At 38.0% G+C, this 19,918-nt stretch overlaps 1 protein-coding gene across 1 annotated transcript in view; it reads left to right on the top strand.

Moving 5' to 3' along the window:
* The window catches only part of STRN (striatin), a gene marked incomplete at its 5' end in the record, with an annotated part of 80,509 nt that overhangs the window by 50,154 nt on the left and 10,437 nt on the right, over nt 1-19,918 (top strand). The window contains 7 exons of the mRNA XM_080913994.1: nt 1,039-1,206; nt 2,338-2,473; nt 7,521-7,656; nt 10,890-11,000; nt 13,699-13,842; nt 17,303-17,439; nt 19,671-19,846. Of these exons, the coding sequence (XP_080770120.1) occupies nt 1,039-1,206; nt 2,338-2,473; nt 7,521-7,656; nt 10,890-11,000; nt 13,699-13,842; nt 17,303-17,439; nt 19,671-19,846 (1,008 nt within the window). The remainder of the gene's footprint in view (nt 1-1,038; nt 1,207-2,337; nt 2,474-7,520; nt 7,657-10,889; nt 11,001-13,698; nt 13,843-17,302; nt 17,440-19,670; nt 19,847-19,918) is intronic.

Raw genomic sequence — 19,918 nt, forward strand, 5'->3', positions numbered from 1 at the left:
CGTAGACTGGAACCCAGGCAGATCAGGAAGCAGGAGCTGATGCAGAGGCCATGGAGGGGTATTGCTTTCTGGCTTGCTTAAGATTCAGTCCTGACTTCCTTTGGTGATCAACTGCGATGTGGAAGTGTGAGCTGAATAAACCCTTTTCTTCCCAACTTGCTTCTTGGTCATGATGTTTGTGCAGGAACAGAAACCCTGACTGAGTCAGCATGTCATTACAGTATCATAATATCGATGTGATTTCCTTTGTTCTTCTCCTATTGCTACCACTCTTGGTGTATTCAGTCATTATCAGCGTTTAACACTGGGGATCATGGGTATAGAGTGCGTTCTTTATATCATGGATGATATTAGGTCTCCTTCATGAGAATAAAAACAAGTTTAAGAGAAACTTGCATATCAAGTAAGTGGCAGGTTTGGGCTTGAGCTGTGGATATAACTAAATGTGTGCTCTGTGCTCTTTTTCTGTACCTCTGACTCTTGAATTACACAAAACATGAGTTTGTGTACCTCATGTCCCACAATTTGTTTATTTTTGTTTTGGAATTTCTCAGGACAGGAACGTCTCTTCTTAAAGTGACTTATGAAAAAAAAAGTTAACTTTTTCTGTGTCATGGAAAGAAACCATTTACACTACAACCTTTCTCTGTAGATTTTACTTAATGAAACTTCACATAAGAAATGTTAAAGCAACTGGAGTCATTATTCTAAAATAGCAGTGGTGGAGTTTGGGAGGAGAGTGTGCCATTCTTCCTAAAGCAAACGTGTGCTCTGAAATACATTGAAGAACTGTTTCTTCTTAGGATAAATGAATAGTGTTATTGTATAGTGCTTTGGTTTTTCTCTGTGACTGTAGAGGCTGGTACTGCGGGAGACAACTCCATCTGCAGCTGGAATATTATTAACAAGTCTTATGACAGGGTACTGTTCTGTTAAACCTTATATAGTCAGTGATTTGAAGAAATACTTTTATTTATATTTCAAATTTTACAATGCTAAATTCTATGTGACTGAATTGTAAGGATCCTCTTTGTGCAGGTACCTCCAGGAGGTCGGCTACACAGATACCATTTTAGATGTGAAATCCAAGCGTGTGCGGGCATTGTTGGGCTTTTCAAGTGATGTCACTGACAGGGAGGATGACAAAAACCAGGACTCGGTGATAAATGGGACAGAAGCTGAAGTTAAAGAGACAGCAATGATTGGGTAAGTACTTTGTCTGAAAATTGTTTTAGCTGTAACTTCAGTTCTTACTGAATATTTTTGGTATAGAGGATATTGAGCTTTTAAGTGATGACTTGGTAATTTAATTTTAGTTAAGTGTTACAACTTAAAAGTTTTATTTAGTTAGAAGGTCTTAAGATTGTTTTAATTCAAGAATATAATTTTTATTTAAGGTATTTTTATTTGCTTTAAATTTAAGGATTCAACATAGATTTTTAATGTCTTGAAGTTCTATCAAGCACTGTTAGAATCTCATAAAACATGTTGTTGAAATTAAATACAAATCTATAAAAATGATATATCATTGATGAACCAGACATTATCTTTTTTAATCATATTAAGAAAATTAATATTAAATAATAAATAAAATAATAATTTTAAAAAGTAAATCTTTCCTTAATCATATCTTTTATATTATAATGTTGTTCCTCATTTTTTCTTTGATATAAAATATCTATAAGTATATATACACACAGACATACTGAATTATTAGACTAAGTATGACAACTTAGAAGTTATTTGAACTACTCGAGTTTTGTTTCCAACTACATATCATGTTTACTTTTTTAAACTCACATTTAGGCTAAAAGAATCGTTTCAGTTTCTTTGAGAAAACAGTTTCAGTTATTTAAATATAAATATATAGAATTAGATAAAGGATCTTTTTAAAAGGTAATATAATTCTCATTATTATAGTGTGTGCATGCTGTGAATAGTTGTATTTTTCCCTTGTAAGTCAGGACATTAGATCTGTTACAGAGTTGTGGAGGCTTACATGAGAGAGCCAAGGAGGAGCTGTAGAGAAGAAACAATAGAGAAATGAGATAGAGCTACTTAAAATAATATTTTATCAAAGGAACACAGGTCAGTCTGTGTAAAGAATCAGAAGGGGACTCTTTCTGTCCATTAGAGATAGAGGGCTTAAGCCTTTTTCAGTTAATGCGCAGAACTGTAGTAGATGGAATCAAGTGTAGGTCACGGGGTAGTTTAGGAGATCATATAATATGATCATGTTGTAATACAAACATAAGGTGCTGAAACCTCAATAGTTTATTTTATTTTTTGATGATCTTTTAAAAGATTACAAGTATTATTGTATATATTTTAAACCAGAAAATCTGAGTTAACGGATTCTGCCTCCGTGCTGGACAATTTCAAATTCCTTGAAAATGCAGCTGCAGATTTCAGTGATGAAGACGAGGACGAGGACGTTGACGGAAGAGAGAAAAGTGTCATCGATACTTCCACAGTGAGTTGGAGAACTCATTTCAGTGTTTTTAGATGCCATATGCATGTGTTAGAAGTCTGTGTCCTTAACATCTTGAGCCCTTAAATCTCTTTCATTTTTATTACTGATTTTAATCTCAGTCATATTTACGTTTAGCGTTTTCTCCACAGTCCGTGGAACTGCAGAACCTGCTGAGCACTGCATGTTCTAACAGTGTCCTGGCGTGGTCTGTGGTGACTGCACAACTGTCAGGCGCAGGATGGTGCCTGCTGGTGGCTAGCATCAGCTCTGAGACGGCTGTTGTCTCTCCCGGAAGAGCTGCAGTGCATGCGCTCTAAAGTTCCAGACCTCTCCATCACCTTCACTTGTTTAGAAGTTAAACCATTTAGTCAGCCTGTAAGTGTACTGACTTTCCCATACATTTCCTACAAGTTAGTATTTCTTCTTTCTCTAGTCTTTCCCCCTCCTTTCTTCTTTCCTTAATTTCCTTTTCTCCTTTTCCTGCTTCCTTTTTCTTCTTTTAGAAATAAGAGATGAGGACATGCTTTACTTTTGTTCAGCAAAGTCTGTGCATTTTGTCTTTTATTTAAGAATAGAAAGAAAATGTGAAGAAGGATCCAGCATCAGAGGCCATAGTTAAGGCTTATATCTTCATCATATTCTTTTCTTTTTCTTTTCTACAGGGATGGGGGTTGAGAAAAGGTCTCATCATGTAGCTCTGACGCTCTGGCCTGGAACTCACAAAGATCCACCTGCCTCTGCCTCCTCCCGAGTGCTGGGATGGAACTTGCCTGGCTTTAGTTTTCTTTTTCTCAATATGTCTGGCAGAATTTTATTAATTTGTAAAATAAAGATTATAATAAGTACCTCATTTAATCCACAGAAGACTCTATGATAAATAAGAAACAGTATATGAAAATAATGTTTTGCTATAATGTGCTTTCTTAATATAACCTGTTTTTTATGCTTTGTCCTTTCTGGGCTTAATCAGAGACTCTCATTTCTGCCACATTATTGTTTGTATAATCACTAATCATTTATACTGCTGATCTTAACCCTATCAGAGATAGTTTTGAATATCAAGTAGTCATCCAAATTATTCTTAGCAACATAAGTTATAATAGTATGTTCTGACCTAAAAATATCTGGTTCTTTGCTTTTCCCTAATCATCTAAAGATATATAGTTCCTTATGGACTTCTGTGTGACAGTGCTTTGAGGTACTATTTTCCTAACAGGATACTTTATTCATAACCCAGTGACAGATAACTCTTATTCATTTTTGGTGGTAATTATTTCAGTTTAAATATTTTAAAATCAATAAATTGATTATTAAAACTATGTTAAATGATAAGGTTGGAAAATCTTAACCATTTGGTTTTTTAGTGTTTAACCATTTAATTTCTTTTTTGTAATTAAATTCATAGTATTGATAGCATTCCAGAGGATGGAGTATGCTTGAAGGCCTATCCACTGTAAACACACTCACCTGTTACCTACATTTAAATACTGGGGTCTGCAAGCTTTTCTACTCTTTTCTTTACCACATGCTAGGTATTGAATCTAAGTCTTTTGTTTAATAGACAAATGCAACACCCCAGCCTGAGAAAAAAATTGCATTTAAATGAATGGGATTTTTTTTCTTAATGGTTTTCTTAAGTTTTACCTTGTATCACATTAATCTTCACACACAGCTGTAGCCTGATCAGATTTTTAAAAGTTTTAAGTGAACAGAATGGTAAGCGTGACTTGTAAAATGTATTACAATCTACACAGAGAAAATGATTAAAATTTGTCTTGTTAAAGATGCTTCATAGAGCAAATAGGTTGTTTAAAACATTGTTTTAAGACTGGGGTTGCTGGTATATACCTTTAATCTCAGCACTTGGGAGACATAGGCTGGAGGATATCGGTGGGATTGGGGCCATCATGGTTTGCACAGTGAGCTCTAGAACAGCCAAGACTACACAGAAAGACTTTGTCTCAAAAAAAAAAAAAAAAAAGGTATTTTTGTTGGTGTTGTTTTTAAATAAAAAAGTTAATAGATCCAAACTAAGAGAACATGGCTACTGTTGTTTACATTTAGGCTGTTACATGCATGGTTTCTCGGTAGGCACACCCTGTCTTTTCTTCTGACCTCAAGGTTTGCTTGTTCCTTCTTTTGCTATTTAGAGCAGTGGTTCTCAAGCTGTGGATGGTGACCCTTTCACAGAGGTTACACAAATTCTGTATATCAAACATTCACATCGCAATTTGTAAATGTTGCAAACTACAGTTATGAAGTATCAGCGAAATATTTTTATGGTTGGGAGTCAGCACAGCATGAGGAACTGTATCATAAGGTTGCAGCATTCAGATGGTTGCCCTCCACTGTGGTCTAGAGCATCTCTGCCTTTTGTTCATCCTCTTCCCTTACTGTTACCGTCAACAGATCGTCCTCATACCTCATGTAGTTAAGATCTGAAATTATAAATGCATAAAATATTATCTAATTCCTGCAGAATCATTTGCCTTATTCAAGAACTTATGAGGAAAAAATGGAATTAAGAGCTTTTAGGTTAGGTATGTTTTTAGTAACAAAGTACCCTAAGTCCTTTGAACTAGCTTTTTTTTTTTTTTTTTTTTTTTTTGAGTAATTTTCAAAGTTGTTTTTTTCTAACCCACTTGAAACTCCCTTGCCTATAACTCATACTTCTTTTTAAAATCCTTTTAAATGTTTTTAGTTGAGAAATGAATATATCCCTTTTCCCTTCCCTTTCCTCCCTCCAGCCCTTTCTAGCTACCCACCCTCAAAACCCTCCCATGTTCTCGCCGCACTCTTTAGATGATTGCCTCCTTTTAAAAATTGTTACATGCATGTATGTTTGTGTGTATGTGTGTGCGTGTATACACATACATATAATCACAACCCACTGAATCTCTTTCACTTGTGTGTATATGGTTTCAGGGCTGACTACTCTTGCACTGAGCAGCCAGTAAGAGGCTCACCTCCCCCAGTAGGAACTAGTCGCCGCAGCTCTTTATCTGGGAGTGGAACTCTGCAGAATTGCTCCCTCCATGTTAACATGTTTATTGGCATTGCTATTGTTCCAGTCTTGATTGCAGCCATTTCTAGGATAGACTGGCTCACGTGCTTTACAGTGGGCTTTCTGAGTCACTAGGATCCTACTTGCATATACTTCCCTACAATCCCACTCCTGCGGCCATATTCCCTGAGCCGTAGATGCAGGAACTATGATACAGGTGGATCAGTTGGGGCTGGGCTGCCCTCCATCTCTTGATCTCTGTTGTGTCTAGTTGGAGTTTTCTGTGATGATCTCCATTTGCTGTTCTTTTCTCCTTAACTTCTTAAGTAGAAAATCTCCTGTATGGGGAAGGAAATTTTACCCCTTTCTACTTACTGATAGTATATTTCTTTTTCAACCATAGCACTTTTCTCTTTGGTGCCTAAGCATAAGAAAATACAGGGGTTTGGTTTTTGACAGGCATGGCTATAATGATGGCAGTGGGCCCAATGGCTGGCTCAGTTTGTTTAAGGTTACCTAGACATGTGTCTGCTCATGGAGTTACTTTTGTTACTTAATACCATGTTTAGTAATAACTAAAGCCCAAAATACTCTGAGACATTTAATTTGAGGTTCCTTGTACTGTTTCTGGATTTCCCCTGTCCTTTTTGTCTGGCAGTGAGGACACACTTTCCATCTTGATGACTAGTGGTGGCCCCTCTGACGTCAGCTAGATCCCGATCTTAGGAGTATGTGGTACATTTACCTGTGGAACTGTGAGGATAGGGCGGCCTGTGGAGGCTTTGCCTGTTTGTGCACCAGGTGTTTGCCTAGTGTCGATGAGGCCAGAAGAGAGCATTAGGTCCCCTGCGTCTGGAGGTACAGACAGCTGTGAGCTGTGATGTGGGCTCTGGGAATAGAACTCAGGTCCTCTGGAAAAGCAGCTCAAGCTATTCACCACTGAGCCATCATCTCTCTGGCCCTGGTGCCAATCTTCGGAGACATTGTTTTATACCTGAGTTTTGTTGCTCAGTCAAAACTAGAACAGGTTATCAGGAAATGGCTTGTGAGTAGAGAAAAGAAACCATTTACTATGGGTGTTCTGCTCAGAACTGTCCATGGTTGTCTTATGAATTTGCTAGATGTAAGCTAAGAAGTACTGTAAGCATAACAGTGTTTCTTATTTTAGGGTAATACTCTAAGTAAACAGAATTATAGCATCATTAAATAACCATATTTTCTGTTTAGTTTTTACTTGCATAATAAAAACAGCCTAGGCATGTTGGGCTCAGTACTCACTATCTCAAGAATTGTTTCCAGCGGTATTTTTAAATATATAGGTGAGTCATAACAACATTTATTAGTTAACTCACTCTACAGTATCAACATTTTAGGGAGGGAAACTGAGTCTGTAGGAGCTATTGACCTAGATACATGGTGCATGTCTGTCATCCCAGCATTCTGGAGTCAGGAACAGCTCAGCCTCAAAACTGGCAAGGGCTACATAGTAAGACAGGACATAAAAATGGAGTTGTTAAGGCAAGTGGAGATAATATAGGAGCCCTACAGTCTCTCTTGATTCTTGAAGCATTCATTTCTGAGTTGGTAGTTGTGGCTGGCTTTGAGGATGCAACATGGTTATATCAAGGTAAGATGCCTCTACTCGTGAAACACTTCACTGTTTACAGAATGTATTCTGTTTGAATTAGATCAGAGTCTGCAGACACTGCATCTAGGGAATGTAAGATTTAATTGTTCTTGTAACCAGTGCAACCTGTCTATAATTTAAGTACAAACCTTCCTTATTCAGCAATATATAGCTTTCTTTTAGTTTAAGAAATTGTACCTTTGAACAAAGTTTCGATTACGACTTTAAGTTGTACACTGCTTGTTTTTATGAACACAATGTGTCTGGCTGAGTTAGGTGTTGCAGTTCTTTAATGCAGCCAGTACACACAAATGGTTTCTTTGCTTACTCAATTACAAAGGATCCAGTTTCTCTATTTAAATTACATGCATAGTATTTGCTTTTATTTTAGTTTGATGTTTTCCCTTCCCCATTAGATTGTTAGGAAAAAAGCACTGCCTGATAACAGTGAAGATCGAGACACAAAAGAAGCTCTGAAGGAGTTTGACTTCCTTGTCACGTCAGAGGAAGGAGATGACGAGTCTAGAAGTGCAGGCGATGGAACAGACTGGGGTAAGGGAGCACACTGTATCCAGTCAGAGGTCTGAATTGGTATAGGAGGGCAGTGCCTGGGAAACGTGTGAAACTTGTCTGCTCTTACCTCCTGTCTAGGCTGTGTAAGTGCCAGTCAGGAAGCTTGTGCGGCTGTTTATTCCTCTTTTAGTGTGTGAGGAGTGCAGTGTGAAACAAAACTGAATTAACTTGTATGACCGATTATCCTAGTACTTAAAGAATTATAAATCATGAAAGGTGATCAGTTTTGTTAGGTGTGTGCATATGTATGTAAAAGAGAAAGAAACAGAGAAGGGACTAACATTTGCTCACTCAGTTATTTCCTGAGAGACTAATGCTGTTGTTGCTGTACTATTACTTAAAGTGTACCTCTGTAAAGCTTCTTCTTAGTGTTCTTAAAGGATGAGCCAATGATTTCATGCTTGAAATGCCAAGTATTTTGTTCATAAAGATCAAGGTTGCAATACATGGCACAAATATTATTTTATAGAATTGTTCCCTGTCATTTAGATGTAGGTGAACTTTTCACTGGCTTTTGTTCAGGCAGCTACTTGAAGGATTGATCTAGCAGATTCGAGAGCTGGAACCAAGACTACAGTTCTACAATATGGGACTACTTACATTCAGCCAAATCTTATTTTAAACTTTTAGCTACAGACATTAGACCAGTAGCACAGGTCTGCCAGAGGCAGGTGCTCTGGCATTCTTCCTATTCAGGGCAAACGCCCATCCCTCACCTACTCAAACTATCATGTTGGAGGTGCTCGTGGATGCTCATGACAAGTCACTAGTCACTACTATTTATTTGTTCATCTGAGCTCTGCTGTCTGTATACCTCTGGATTCAGGGGGAAATGCTTTTGAATGCTCGCCAGCAGGGCGTTGCCCTGCAGTAAATAGTAATATCGTAATGTAGTAATAATTTATTAGTTTTTTTTCTTAATTTCATTAAATCACAACTTTTCTACTTTTAAGACCTTACCTTCAGGGACTGTTGCTGTTTCCTGCCCCCCTCCTTTTTAAAAGCAAGACCTAGAACTGTGTCAGATAACTGCAATAAGAAACACAACAGGGATCTAAAGAGTTTGGTTTTCTGAGTGAGCTTGTTTCTCCAGTTACTTAGGTATTTTAGATAACAGTTTCCCAGGGGCAGTAGTTGGTTAGTATTGCACTGTGCCATGGTGAGCTCTTTCGCTGAGAGATTCCATGCTGCTGAAGATGAGACTGTCTTTCATGGCTAATCTCATTGTAGGCATAGTTAGCCATTAGCTTTTCTGCAAAGGCAGCTAGATTCTGCCTGCCTTGTGTAACTTTGTTCTCTAAACAAAGCCACAGCTCAGTGCCACATGGTGTATACCAGTGTATGTGGGTTCAGTGTTCCACGGAATAGATGGTGGGTGTACGCCAGATCTGTCAATGACTATGAATGCATGGAAGCTCTCGGGAGGTGTTCGCCAGGACCTTGGCCTTGAATTTTATTTAGACTTTTATCTTTAGATTTATTTTATTTTACCAGTAGGAGTGTCTTGCCTGCATGCATGTCTGTGTACCATATGCATGCCTGGTGCTTGAGGAGGTGAGAGGAGGGGTCAGGTCCTGGGGACTGGAGCTATGGATTGTTATGATGTGCCCATGTGACGCTTATAGTTAAACTCAGGTCCTCCTCAAGAGCATTGTGTTCTTAACCCCTCTGAGCTATCATGCCAGCCCCTGCTCTTCTTTTATTTATTTTGTTTTTAAATGATTTTATAATTGCCAGGTGTGGTGTTGCACAACTTTAATCCTAGAGTTTGGTAGGCAGAAGCCGGTGGATTTCTTTTAGTTTGAGGCCAGACTGCTATGTAGTGAGTTCTAGGACAGCTTAGACTATATAGTAAGACCCTGTCTCAAAAATAAACTTTTAAAAATTTTATAATTAAAATTCAAAGCACAGAATTCTGAGTAAGTTTTTGTGAGAGAAAGATCGGTTGATGGTTGTCTGGTTGGTTGTACTTAAGTCAAGAGCCTACGAGCTTTGGGGAGGTGCGTTTATATTGTCTGTGACCTACCATTGCTGTTGCTGGTACCAGTGCCTAGAGACTGGAATTACAAGTCTTTAAGGCTACCAGGATAGCTCAGCAGGGAAGAGTTTTGGAACCTACATAATAAAAGATGAGAACCTACTCCAGCAAATGTCTGACCACATGAATGCTGTGGCTGTGTGCATGTATGCTCTTTCATTCTCTTCCTCCCTCTCCCTCCCTCTCTCTGAATAAATAAAATTAAAAAAAAAATTTAAAGCACTTGGTAAAAATTAACATAAAATGAGCACCACATGCCGAAAGCATAAGCCTCCCCCTTTTTTTTTCTTTTGATAATTACCTTTTTTTTAAAAAGGTCTTTTTAAATAATAAAATATAATAATGTTAAACAGAAACTAACGCAGCTGAATTGGACAAGACAAATAAACAAAAGGAAAAGAGCTCAAGAGAAGGCAGAATAATCAGACCCTCTCATTTGCACACTCAGGAATCTCATAGGAATATGGAAATCATTGTATGTACTGTGGACCTGGTGCAGACCCCATACAGGCCCTGTGCTCGCTGCCTGAGTCTGTTCTGTGTGTTGTTCACTTGAGCTTTGACCATGTTGATCTAAAGGAGTTTTGTTCTCTTGCCATCCTCCATCTCCTCTGGCTTTTGAACACTTTCTGTCTCCTCTGGTGGGTTCCTTGAGCCCTAAGGGGAGGGATTGGATGGAGGCCTCACTTTTAAGGCTGAATGTTCCAAGGTCTCTAGCTCTGTAAGTTGTCTGGCTGTGAGTCTTTGTTTAGTCCCCGTTTGCTGCAGAAGGACACTTCTCTGATGATGACCGAACTGAACTAGGCACTGAACTGCCTGGCTAGAGGGGCCTGTCTTAAAACTCGGAAAGGCCATTTAAGATGATTTTGTGTCTTTTAATAATAATCTTCTATCACTGTATATGTAGGATATGAAATACACTGGCAATGATGTAACATGCTTGGAGTTAATGAAATATCTAGATTTATTTTTCTGTCTTTTTCAATTGAAATGCTTCGTTAATTAGGAAGTTGAATTGATCTTTGTTAAGTGTACTTTTGTATGTCATATATATGACTGTAGGAATGGCTTGTTTTGGTGAGTGATATCATGAAGAAAATCATTATGTCTTTCAGACATTGGCTTAGTGTTTGATACTTTATTGAAGAAAGACTGTTTGTCTCACTCTGTTTAGAAAAGGAAGATCAGTGTCTGACGCCTGAAGCCTGGAATGTGGACCAGGGAGTAATTACCAAACTGAAGGAGCAGTACAAAAAGGAGAGAAAAGGGAAGAAGGGGGTGAAGAGTAAGTGGAAGCATTGTACCTATAAACGTAACCTCTGCTTCTCCCCGTGTCCTGTCTGTTAGCCATTGCTGTCCTAAGACTACTTTCTCTGCTTCATTTCTGCTCCTGACCTCTTTCCTTTGCACCATCTCTCAGGGGTTGAAATTAAAGGACAGTTGTTTGACTGTGAACTTAAACAAAAATCATATATGAATATTAAATTTTAACAAACATGTAAAGGTTTGAGAATGTTCTGTGCATCTGAACAGTAATGAGCTGGCTTTCAGAGACCTATGTGCTCACTCACAAGGATGTTTATTTCTAGTGGCAATTCATAAATCTTATTTAACTCAGGTTGCTAGCAGTCCACCAAGGTGATTACTTATACTTTCAGATCTTAAGACAAAAAGAAGTTAATTTCTACCCCTGAATAGTCTTGTGTGTTTACAACATGCAGTTCATTTGCTTTTGTCTGTATATGCTATACAGGGCACACAGTCAAACATATAATTTAAAAGAGTCTGTTTTCTAATGTAAATGCTTTGGCTAGTTTAATTTATAGCAGTATTACCAAGTACCCTTTTCCTCATTCCAGTAAAATGTATGCCACATCAGAAACAGAAGCCAAAATGAAATTATAGCCCTGTGGATCATATAATTCATTATGCAAATGAAAAGTTTGTCAGTAGATCTAGTATATATGCAAGGAAATGCAAATCCTATTAAAACCTTGATGAAAATAGTATTAAACAGCTTCGTAGGGACTGGGAATGTAGATCAGATGGTAAAGGGTTTTCCTAGTATGCATGCCCTGGGCTCATCCTGGAGCTGCGGGGAGTGGGTATGGTGGCTCATGTCTATAATCTGTGCACTCTGGAGGGAGAGGCCGAAGGACCAGAACGTCAGGGTCATAGTTAGCTATATGAGGAATTAAAGACCGTCCCAGGATATATGAGACCTTGTCTTAAAAAACAAAGCCCATCGTTTTGGGAGAGTCAGATTAAATCACCTTCTGTGCTTCTACTCATTGACATAGTAAATAATGAGTCTTCTTTTTCATGGCAATAGGAATTTTGTTTTTTGAGATACAAAACTAGTACAAAATGAGATTAAAATCTAAACTTAGTGTGAAATGTACTTATAAATTGCAAGACAGGAAGGATATGCTTTATTCCCTCCTTGCTTTTTAATTATGGTGAAAAGCAGAAATTCCTGCAGACATTGTGTTACAATCTGGTAGTTATTTTTAAGCACTTAAATATTAAAATCTTAGAATTTATAAATTCTGAGTTCAATGAAGTTCATGCCCATCAGTGATAGCACAGGTTTAAGAATCACTGAAGATAAGATCGTTACTGTCACCTCAGACTAGATCAAATCAGTGAAAAGGTGACATTGCCACAGACCTGTTTCATTCCTGTACTCAGATACGCTAAACGTAAGAACTAGATTGAGACATGGACTGCTATGGCTTTTTAGAAGTCTGAGCCAGCTAAACTAAAATGTTGAGGAAAACTTGTGTATTGCACTTTAGAAACATTTCCAGACTATATTTATTTGGGTCTTACATGAGTATCTTGGAACATAAAGATCTTTTCATTAAAGGTAGTCAAGACTTGTGTGACTCATCTACTCTACATTGTAGTTGGAATTTAGCCCATGAGATCTAAGACTGCACCATTTGACTGGAACAATATTCCTGTTAATAAAAGCAATTGGAGGCCCTGCCCTGGGCATTAAGATGCATATTAAATCTATAGCACATGGGCTTTATGTGAAGCAGTGTCCAGCTCTGGGGAGAGTGTGAGCGCTTTGCACTGAGGATCAGGAGTGAAGACAGGGCAGCACAGCTTGGCTGTCGTTCTCACTTGCTCCTGTGGAAAGCAGCGTGAGGACAAGCGCAGATCTACAATGAGGGGAAATGAACTGAAGCTTTGAATTGGTCACAAAACTAATTTATAAGCCACGAAAGGACACCTTTCAATTGAGCTGTTACCCACTGCAAACTTTTTGATGTCCTTAATTGGTCTAGTGTAAGTATATCCAGTCAAATTGTGTACTCCAGTCATACATACTAGCTTAAATTTTTCTAGGTATTAGTTAAAATTGTATAGAAGTAGTTGTATTCTTTGATGGTATAGGAAGTACCATAACAGACTATGGGTAAGATTTTCCCATTCTTAATTAAACTTGTAACAGGAAAAACTACCGAAGATCTGTTTCAGCCTCTATCCTATATAAAACAGTCAAAACAGGGATGTGGGAGAATGAAGAATCAAAGCCCAGGTAAGTAATCAACAGGGCATGAGACTTCACTCTGGGTTCCATAGCTTCAGGATGTAGGCAATGAATGTAACTTAATTTAAATAAGCAGGGGTGTTACTGTTCATCTGAGTTCACATTTGGTTCATGATGTTTGATTGTCTTCATTTAGTCATTGGCTTCATTGTAGATCAGTGTGACTTTTAATGATACATATTGGACATGACATTCTTTCCCATGTACTGATTCCAGTAACTTAATTTATAAAATATATATTTAAATGTAAAATTTGAAAACTTGAAAAATAATTACTCCTTATTGATCAATCTAGTAGGATTTTTTAAAAAGGTAACTGTTTACAGATGTGAAAATATTTATTGTGCAGTATTTATGAAATGAGTGATTCTGTTTTCTCTTTTTCCTCCTCTATCCCCACCCCCTACCTTATTTTGACTAGGGCCCAATAGGTCAAAACTACAAGACATGCTTGCTAATTTGAGAGACGTTGATGAACTTCCCTCCTTGCAGCCATCTGTTGGCTCCCCTTCCAGACCTAGCAGCTCCAGGCTTCCTGAACAGGAGATCAACAGGGCAGATGAAGGTGAGCACATGGATCTAGAGCTGAACTGAGCCACCCCAGAGAACACACAGTCTGTACACATCCACTTTCTTAAGGCAATGGGAATTGAGTTTACATTGGTCTGTAAATTGGAGGGAAGGGCATAAATTTAAGAATCAACTCTTAGTTTCTGGTTTTGAATATTCCCTAGCTCCTCTGGCAACTCAGTGTTAACAGACATACTCCATGCCAGTATTGAGGAAATTGAGTTCAGAAGTTGGTACTAAGTGTTCAATTTGTAAGACGGCATCAATACATTTTTTTAAAATGCAGAGACACTGAACGTGATAACATATGCTTTAATCTTAGCACTCAGAGGCAGAGGAAACTGGTTCTCTGTGAGTTTGAGGCCAGCCTGCTCTACATAACAAGTTCCAGACCAGCCAAGGGAACATAGGAGACCTGTCTCACAGTGACAACAAACAGAAGGAAAGCCACCTGTTGTCATATCTTCTGCTTCCCATGTTTCCTTGGTCCTTTTTAAAAGTTCTTATCCATTGGCATATACTTTTTAAAAACATAGTTACAGCCATCACATAGTTCTGTTTTGTTTTACGTTTAGCATATAATCACATTGGTGATTTCCAAGCTCAGCATTATTATATATATATATATATTATACTTTGGATTTGAAATAAAAATTTTTAAACTATTTTGGTTGCTTCTAGTTTTCACAGTGCAGTTCTGTATAATAGCAATGCAAAAAGTTTAGGGTTGGAAGTGTATGTCTAAACTGGTGATGTGACGTTTGCCTCACTCAGAGCTCAGTTCATCCTCAACATTGGGTAAAGGACTAAGTGGAGAAGAAATGAAGACAGACATGAGAGAGGTGGGGTGGAGGAAAGGAAAGGAAGACTGTGACTTTACATTTAATCACCTACTACAGAGTCTTCACCCAGCATTCAGCAAAAGCTTCCAGAGTCTCCATGTAGTGTTTGAGCCCCTATTAGTTTTCTATAAGCTAATTAAGGGCAGCAGTGTTTAGCTACCCAAAGCACTGTAACCTGTTTCTTTACTTCTGAGGATTCAGAACAAGATCCCACCCACAAAGAGGTGTGATGTCTCTATTGCTTTTTCTTCTGACTGCTGGCTAGATCTTCCTAGAGCATTAGCTACTACTAAGCCATGCTGTACCCAGTTCCAGAATTATTTGCAAGACAAGGCCATTTTTATTTCACGTATAAAAATATTAGAAATAAAAAATAGGACAAACAAAAGTCACCTGCTGAACACCTGGTCTTCTAGGTGCACTTTAGTTTTTATTTGAAATTTTGGCCTGAAAATTCCATTTGAAACTTCCGCTCTACAGACTCTCGGGTTATTTGACCCCTTCTCAGGACAGGGAGCGTTCCAGGGAAAGCTCACTTTTATCGGTGCTACTCTCATGTGCATGTGACTTGACAGTGGTTTAATATGAATTTCTATTCTATTTTATTCTGATCGATATTCTGTTTTCAGACAGATTGTGAGTTTCTGTCACTAGTACTGGTTTTTGTCACTATCTTTGGCTGGTCTGAGTTCATTATGTAGACCAGGCTGGCCTTGAGGTCCATCTCCCTGGGCCTCCTGAGTGCTGGGATTAAAGTTGTGGACACCCAGATGCCACTACTGGTTTTAAAGGAAATAACCATTATTTAATGTGCTCGTCAAGTACCTGTTATTAAACACAACTTCAGCACTGCAAATAGCCTTTGGATCTGCAGTGCACTCAGGTCACTTGTTTCTTTTTTCTTTTTCTTTTTTAAGATAAATTCTCTTTAGCAAATTCTTTGAACTGTTAAATTTGTCTGAAATGTTTCTAACCAGTGGAGTATCTTCTTCTGGAAAGGCAAGCCCTGGTGCCTGGTGGAATAGTTTTCTTTCATAAGGTCTTAGTTGCGTTTTGCTCTTCACTGGTTCTTCAGTGGTACTTGTTGAATGGTTGAACTGCTGTGTTCAGAGGTACCAAGTAAGAATATTCAACTTGATTACACAGTAATGCTCCTTCTTGAAGCACAGTTGACAGCTATTAAAGTTCTAAAAAGGACTTTAAAGCATATGTAAAGGAAATAAATCATGTACAAATGGGCACAGCTTGTAGAATCGTCACAGGTCAGAAGTAGCCACTGACTGTCACTAAGGTAGAAATGCTCTACATTACTAATGTAGCGCCCTCTGTGGCCCTTTAACCACCAGTCACTTGTCTCACTTTCAAGAGATAATTCTGGCTTCTAGCACTGTTTATTAATAGGCACATTGTACAGTTTTCACTTTGAAATGTCTACAATATTCCGGGTTATAGAATTGATTGGTTTTATTTTAAATAAGATCAACAGTGTCCAATGTACAGCAAGAACCAACTGTTTTTTAACTAATGAGAAAGATGTGTTAGTTTATTTTTACATAAATAATTAACTATTCACTGCGGATCATACAGAATTTTCATTGTTTCCAGAGTTATCAATATGTTGACTTTATAACAACATTACACATAAATACACAGTACAAAATGGAATAAGTATATTTTTTAAACTTTTTTTAAAAAACAAAGATAAATATACAAATTTTTAAGCATTTTTTTGAATAAAAGTATACGAATACATTTTTTAAGGTGGTAATTAAGTATTTGTGGGTACATATACATACACATATGTATATATGTAACAATAATATAGGAAAAGAGGTTATTAATTTGAGGGGATAAGAGAGAAACTGTGAGGGGCTGTAGAAAGGAAAGGGGGATGTGATACAGTTCTATTTTAATTAAAATATATTCTTTTTTTTTTCTTTTTTTCTTGAACTTCACACAGTCTGTGAGTTGTTTCTGGGGTGTTCAGAGCTTTCTGGGGTTAGTATCCCATTATCAGTGACTGCATATTATGTCTGTTCTTTTGTGACTGGGTTATCTCACTCAGGATGATATTCTCTAGATTTTCTTAAGAATTTCATAAAGTCATTGTTTCTGATAGCTGAGTAGTATTCCATTGTGTATGTACCAACTGTTAATATACTTAGTGGTAGATGTTATTTGAGTAATTATGAAATATCAAATAGAGAGAAAACTTACTTTTAGACTTAATATTTTTATAATGATTAAGGAAAGGACAGTATATTACTCAGTCTGTTTCTCTTTTACTATTCTGCTATTAGCTGGATAATATATGAAAAGGCAGTCTTTAAGTTTTTTTTTTTTTTTTTTTTTTTTTTTTTTTTTGGCTTGTGGCATTTCACTGTTTACAGAATTTCTTAACAGTAATATATAATCTCTCAGGCCTATAATTCCAGCACTTAGGAGGTTAAGGCAAGAGAATTGCCTTTGTTCTGAGCCAGCCTAGGCTCAAAAAGCAAATAGACAAACAAACCAAAAAATAGTTGAAATGTACACATTCGCTGAGCAGAAGTGTGATACAGTCGAGACTTGCTGTGAACTGTTTAGATGTGACTCGGACTTTGTCTCCCTCAGTGGAAGCCCTGACGTTTCCTCCTTCGTCTGGGAAGTCATTTATCATGGGAGCAGATGAAGCTCTTGAAAGTGAGCTGGGGCTTGGAGAATTAGCAGGCCTTACAGTGGCCAATGAAGCAGACTCACTAGCTTATGATGTAAGTAGCAGTGTTGTTTTTTACACCATTAATCTGTTTGAAAATTTAGTAGTTGAGTTTATAGAAGAAGATGGCAGAGGTAAAATTTTTCACAAGCATGGATCTTGGTTTAGTTTTAATCTCAAACTTTGCAAAGATGATATAAAAATAAGCTAACATTTTCTAAATAACCTGGCAATTGCTGCCTTTATCTGTGGTCACTTTAAAAGGTACATTGCTTTTAGGGCAGGCTCCTGTGATGAGCTGATGTTTCTCTTGCCTGCAGCCCCTGTCCTCCCCCTCAGTACCTGTCCAGTGTGTGCTTCCTGCTCGGCCCGGCACCTCTTCCTTGCTCCATGCTCACTGCTTGCGGTCCTCCTAATTACCGTGTCCATAATGGCTAGAGGCTGCGTTTCCCACTGCCCACTCCTCCTGTGTTCCCACCTAAACCATGAAGACTTTACCCAGTAGCTAATGGAACTTCTCTCTAATGCAAGCTCATACTTTTCCTTCTCAGGAACAATTGATATTATGTGTTTACCCTATTTGTTTTATTAAATATGCCAATAATCTATTGCTAATCTAATCATTTTTAAAAGTACAAAATGAACTCTAGCATTTTTGGAAGTTCTTTGTCTCATATTCCTTTGTCATATTTCTTTTTTAACCTTGTAATTTCTTTGGATATATATTACAGTTTCCAGTTCTTCTGTGTGTGATCTGTATGTCTCTTGTGTTCGTGTGTGTTTCTTGTACATTTTCTTTGGTTCTTTTTTCTTTTCTTGTCCCATTTCAATTGTTTTTTTTTTTATGTTATTATTCTTCAGGTGTGTATTTTCTTATGAGAAACAGAAAGGGAGAGGATGGGGATCAGATAAGAGGAGCAAGTGGGGAGGCCTTGGAGGAATTGGTAAAGTGAAACTGTAGTCAGACTGTATTATGAAAAAAATCACTTTTTAATAAAAGAGTTTTAAAGGCATCGTCTTCTAATCTCTCTGCACCCAGAGTCTGGGTGCAGTTCTGGCTGCAGGTCTTACGTAGCTGTAGTCAGGATGTTGCCATTCTGTGTTCTCTCTTAAAGACTGAACTTGGAGAAGACCAGGCTCTGTCCCAGTGTTTTACCACAGTGCCCTGCATGCTGGCTTCACATGACATCTCGTGTCCACACTTGAGTGCATGTGAAAAGCTGAAATGCAACATGTCTGCAGCTTAGTGATGACCCTGGGTTCTAAAGCTTCCTCCTCAGCTGTGGGAGCTGAAGTTGCAGGAGTGTGACTTCATTCTAAGCCATTCTAATATTTTCTATGTCCAGTTTATAAATTTTGTTTCCATCTTGGTGAAGAAAGTATTGAGTCTCAAAAGCTTTGATTTTAGCTGAAATTAACAAGCTATCTTAGCTTGGCTGCATTGCTGATATGGAACACCACAACCAAAAGCAACTTGGGTAGGAAAGGGTTTATTCTACTTAGAGCTGCACATCACAGTCCGATACTGAAGGCAGTCAGTGTAGGAACCAGCAGAGGCTGTGGAGCACTGGCTTGCTCACCTGCTTTCTTAAAGCACGCAGCACCACCAGTCTAGAATGGCACTTCCCACGGTGAGCTGTCATCGATCAAGAACATGCCTTACACTTGCCACAGGCCAAGCTGGTGGGAGCATTTCTCTACTGAGGTTTCCTCTTCTAAAACAACTCTAATTATTGATACAGCTGACATAAAACTAGCCAGGACTCAGGCATAAAGAGAAAAAAACCTGGTTTTTCCTATCCCAGTTATACTTTCTATTTTATGGTTTGAATTGAGTTAATTCTACTAATTATTCAGTACTTGTTAGGAAGTCTTACTTGAGTTTCAGTTCATGTTTGGTTGGAACTGTAGTAAGGCTGTCAGAAGAAGCTACTTGCTTTATGTTAGGGGAGCAGAGAAAGGAGGTGGAGGGTTCTCTCCTACTGTCTTGTCTAGGCTCCATTTACTAAAGCCTCTCCCCTCTGGGAAGGCCAGAGGCTACTGACCAAGCCTTCATCACCTGGGCCTTGGAAGACATTCAGGATCCAAATTCCCAATAGTAGAGAACTGTTTGGAATTATTATTTACCTGCATTTTAGATTGAATTACGAAACTGCTTCACACATTGCTAATTTTTCTAATTGGTTTGGTTGTTTACTTGAAAAGTGTATTATTTTGAGAATTGTACCATGTAGTAGTTTAGTAGCAAATCAGCAATCTCAGCCTGATCTTCTGTTTCCTTAATAGATAGGAAATAACAAAGATGCCTTGAGAAAGACGTGGAACCCTAAGTTTACATTAAGGAGTCACTTTGATGGCATCCGAGCCCTTGCTTTTCATCCCATTGAGCCTGTGTTAATAACAGCGTCAGAGGACCATACGCTGAAAATGTGGAATCTGCAGAAGACAGCCCCAGCCAAAAAGTGAGAATATTCTACTCGCACTTGTTATTTCCCAAATATCTCTTCTTGTTCTTTATACTTTACCATTTATAG

This window comes from Micromys minutus (assembly GCF_963924665.1).
Source record: "Micromys minutus genome assembly, chromosome: 3".
Taxonomy (NCBI): domain Eukaryota; kingdom Metazoa; phylum Chordata; class Mammalia; order Rodentia; family Muridae; genus Micromys; species Micromys minutus.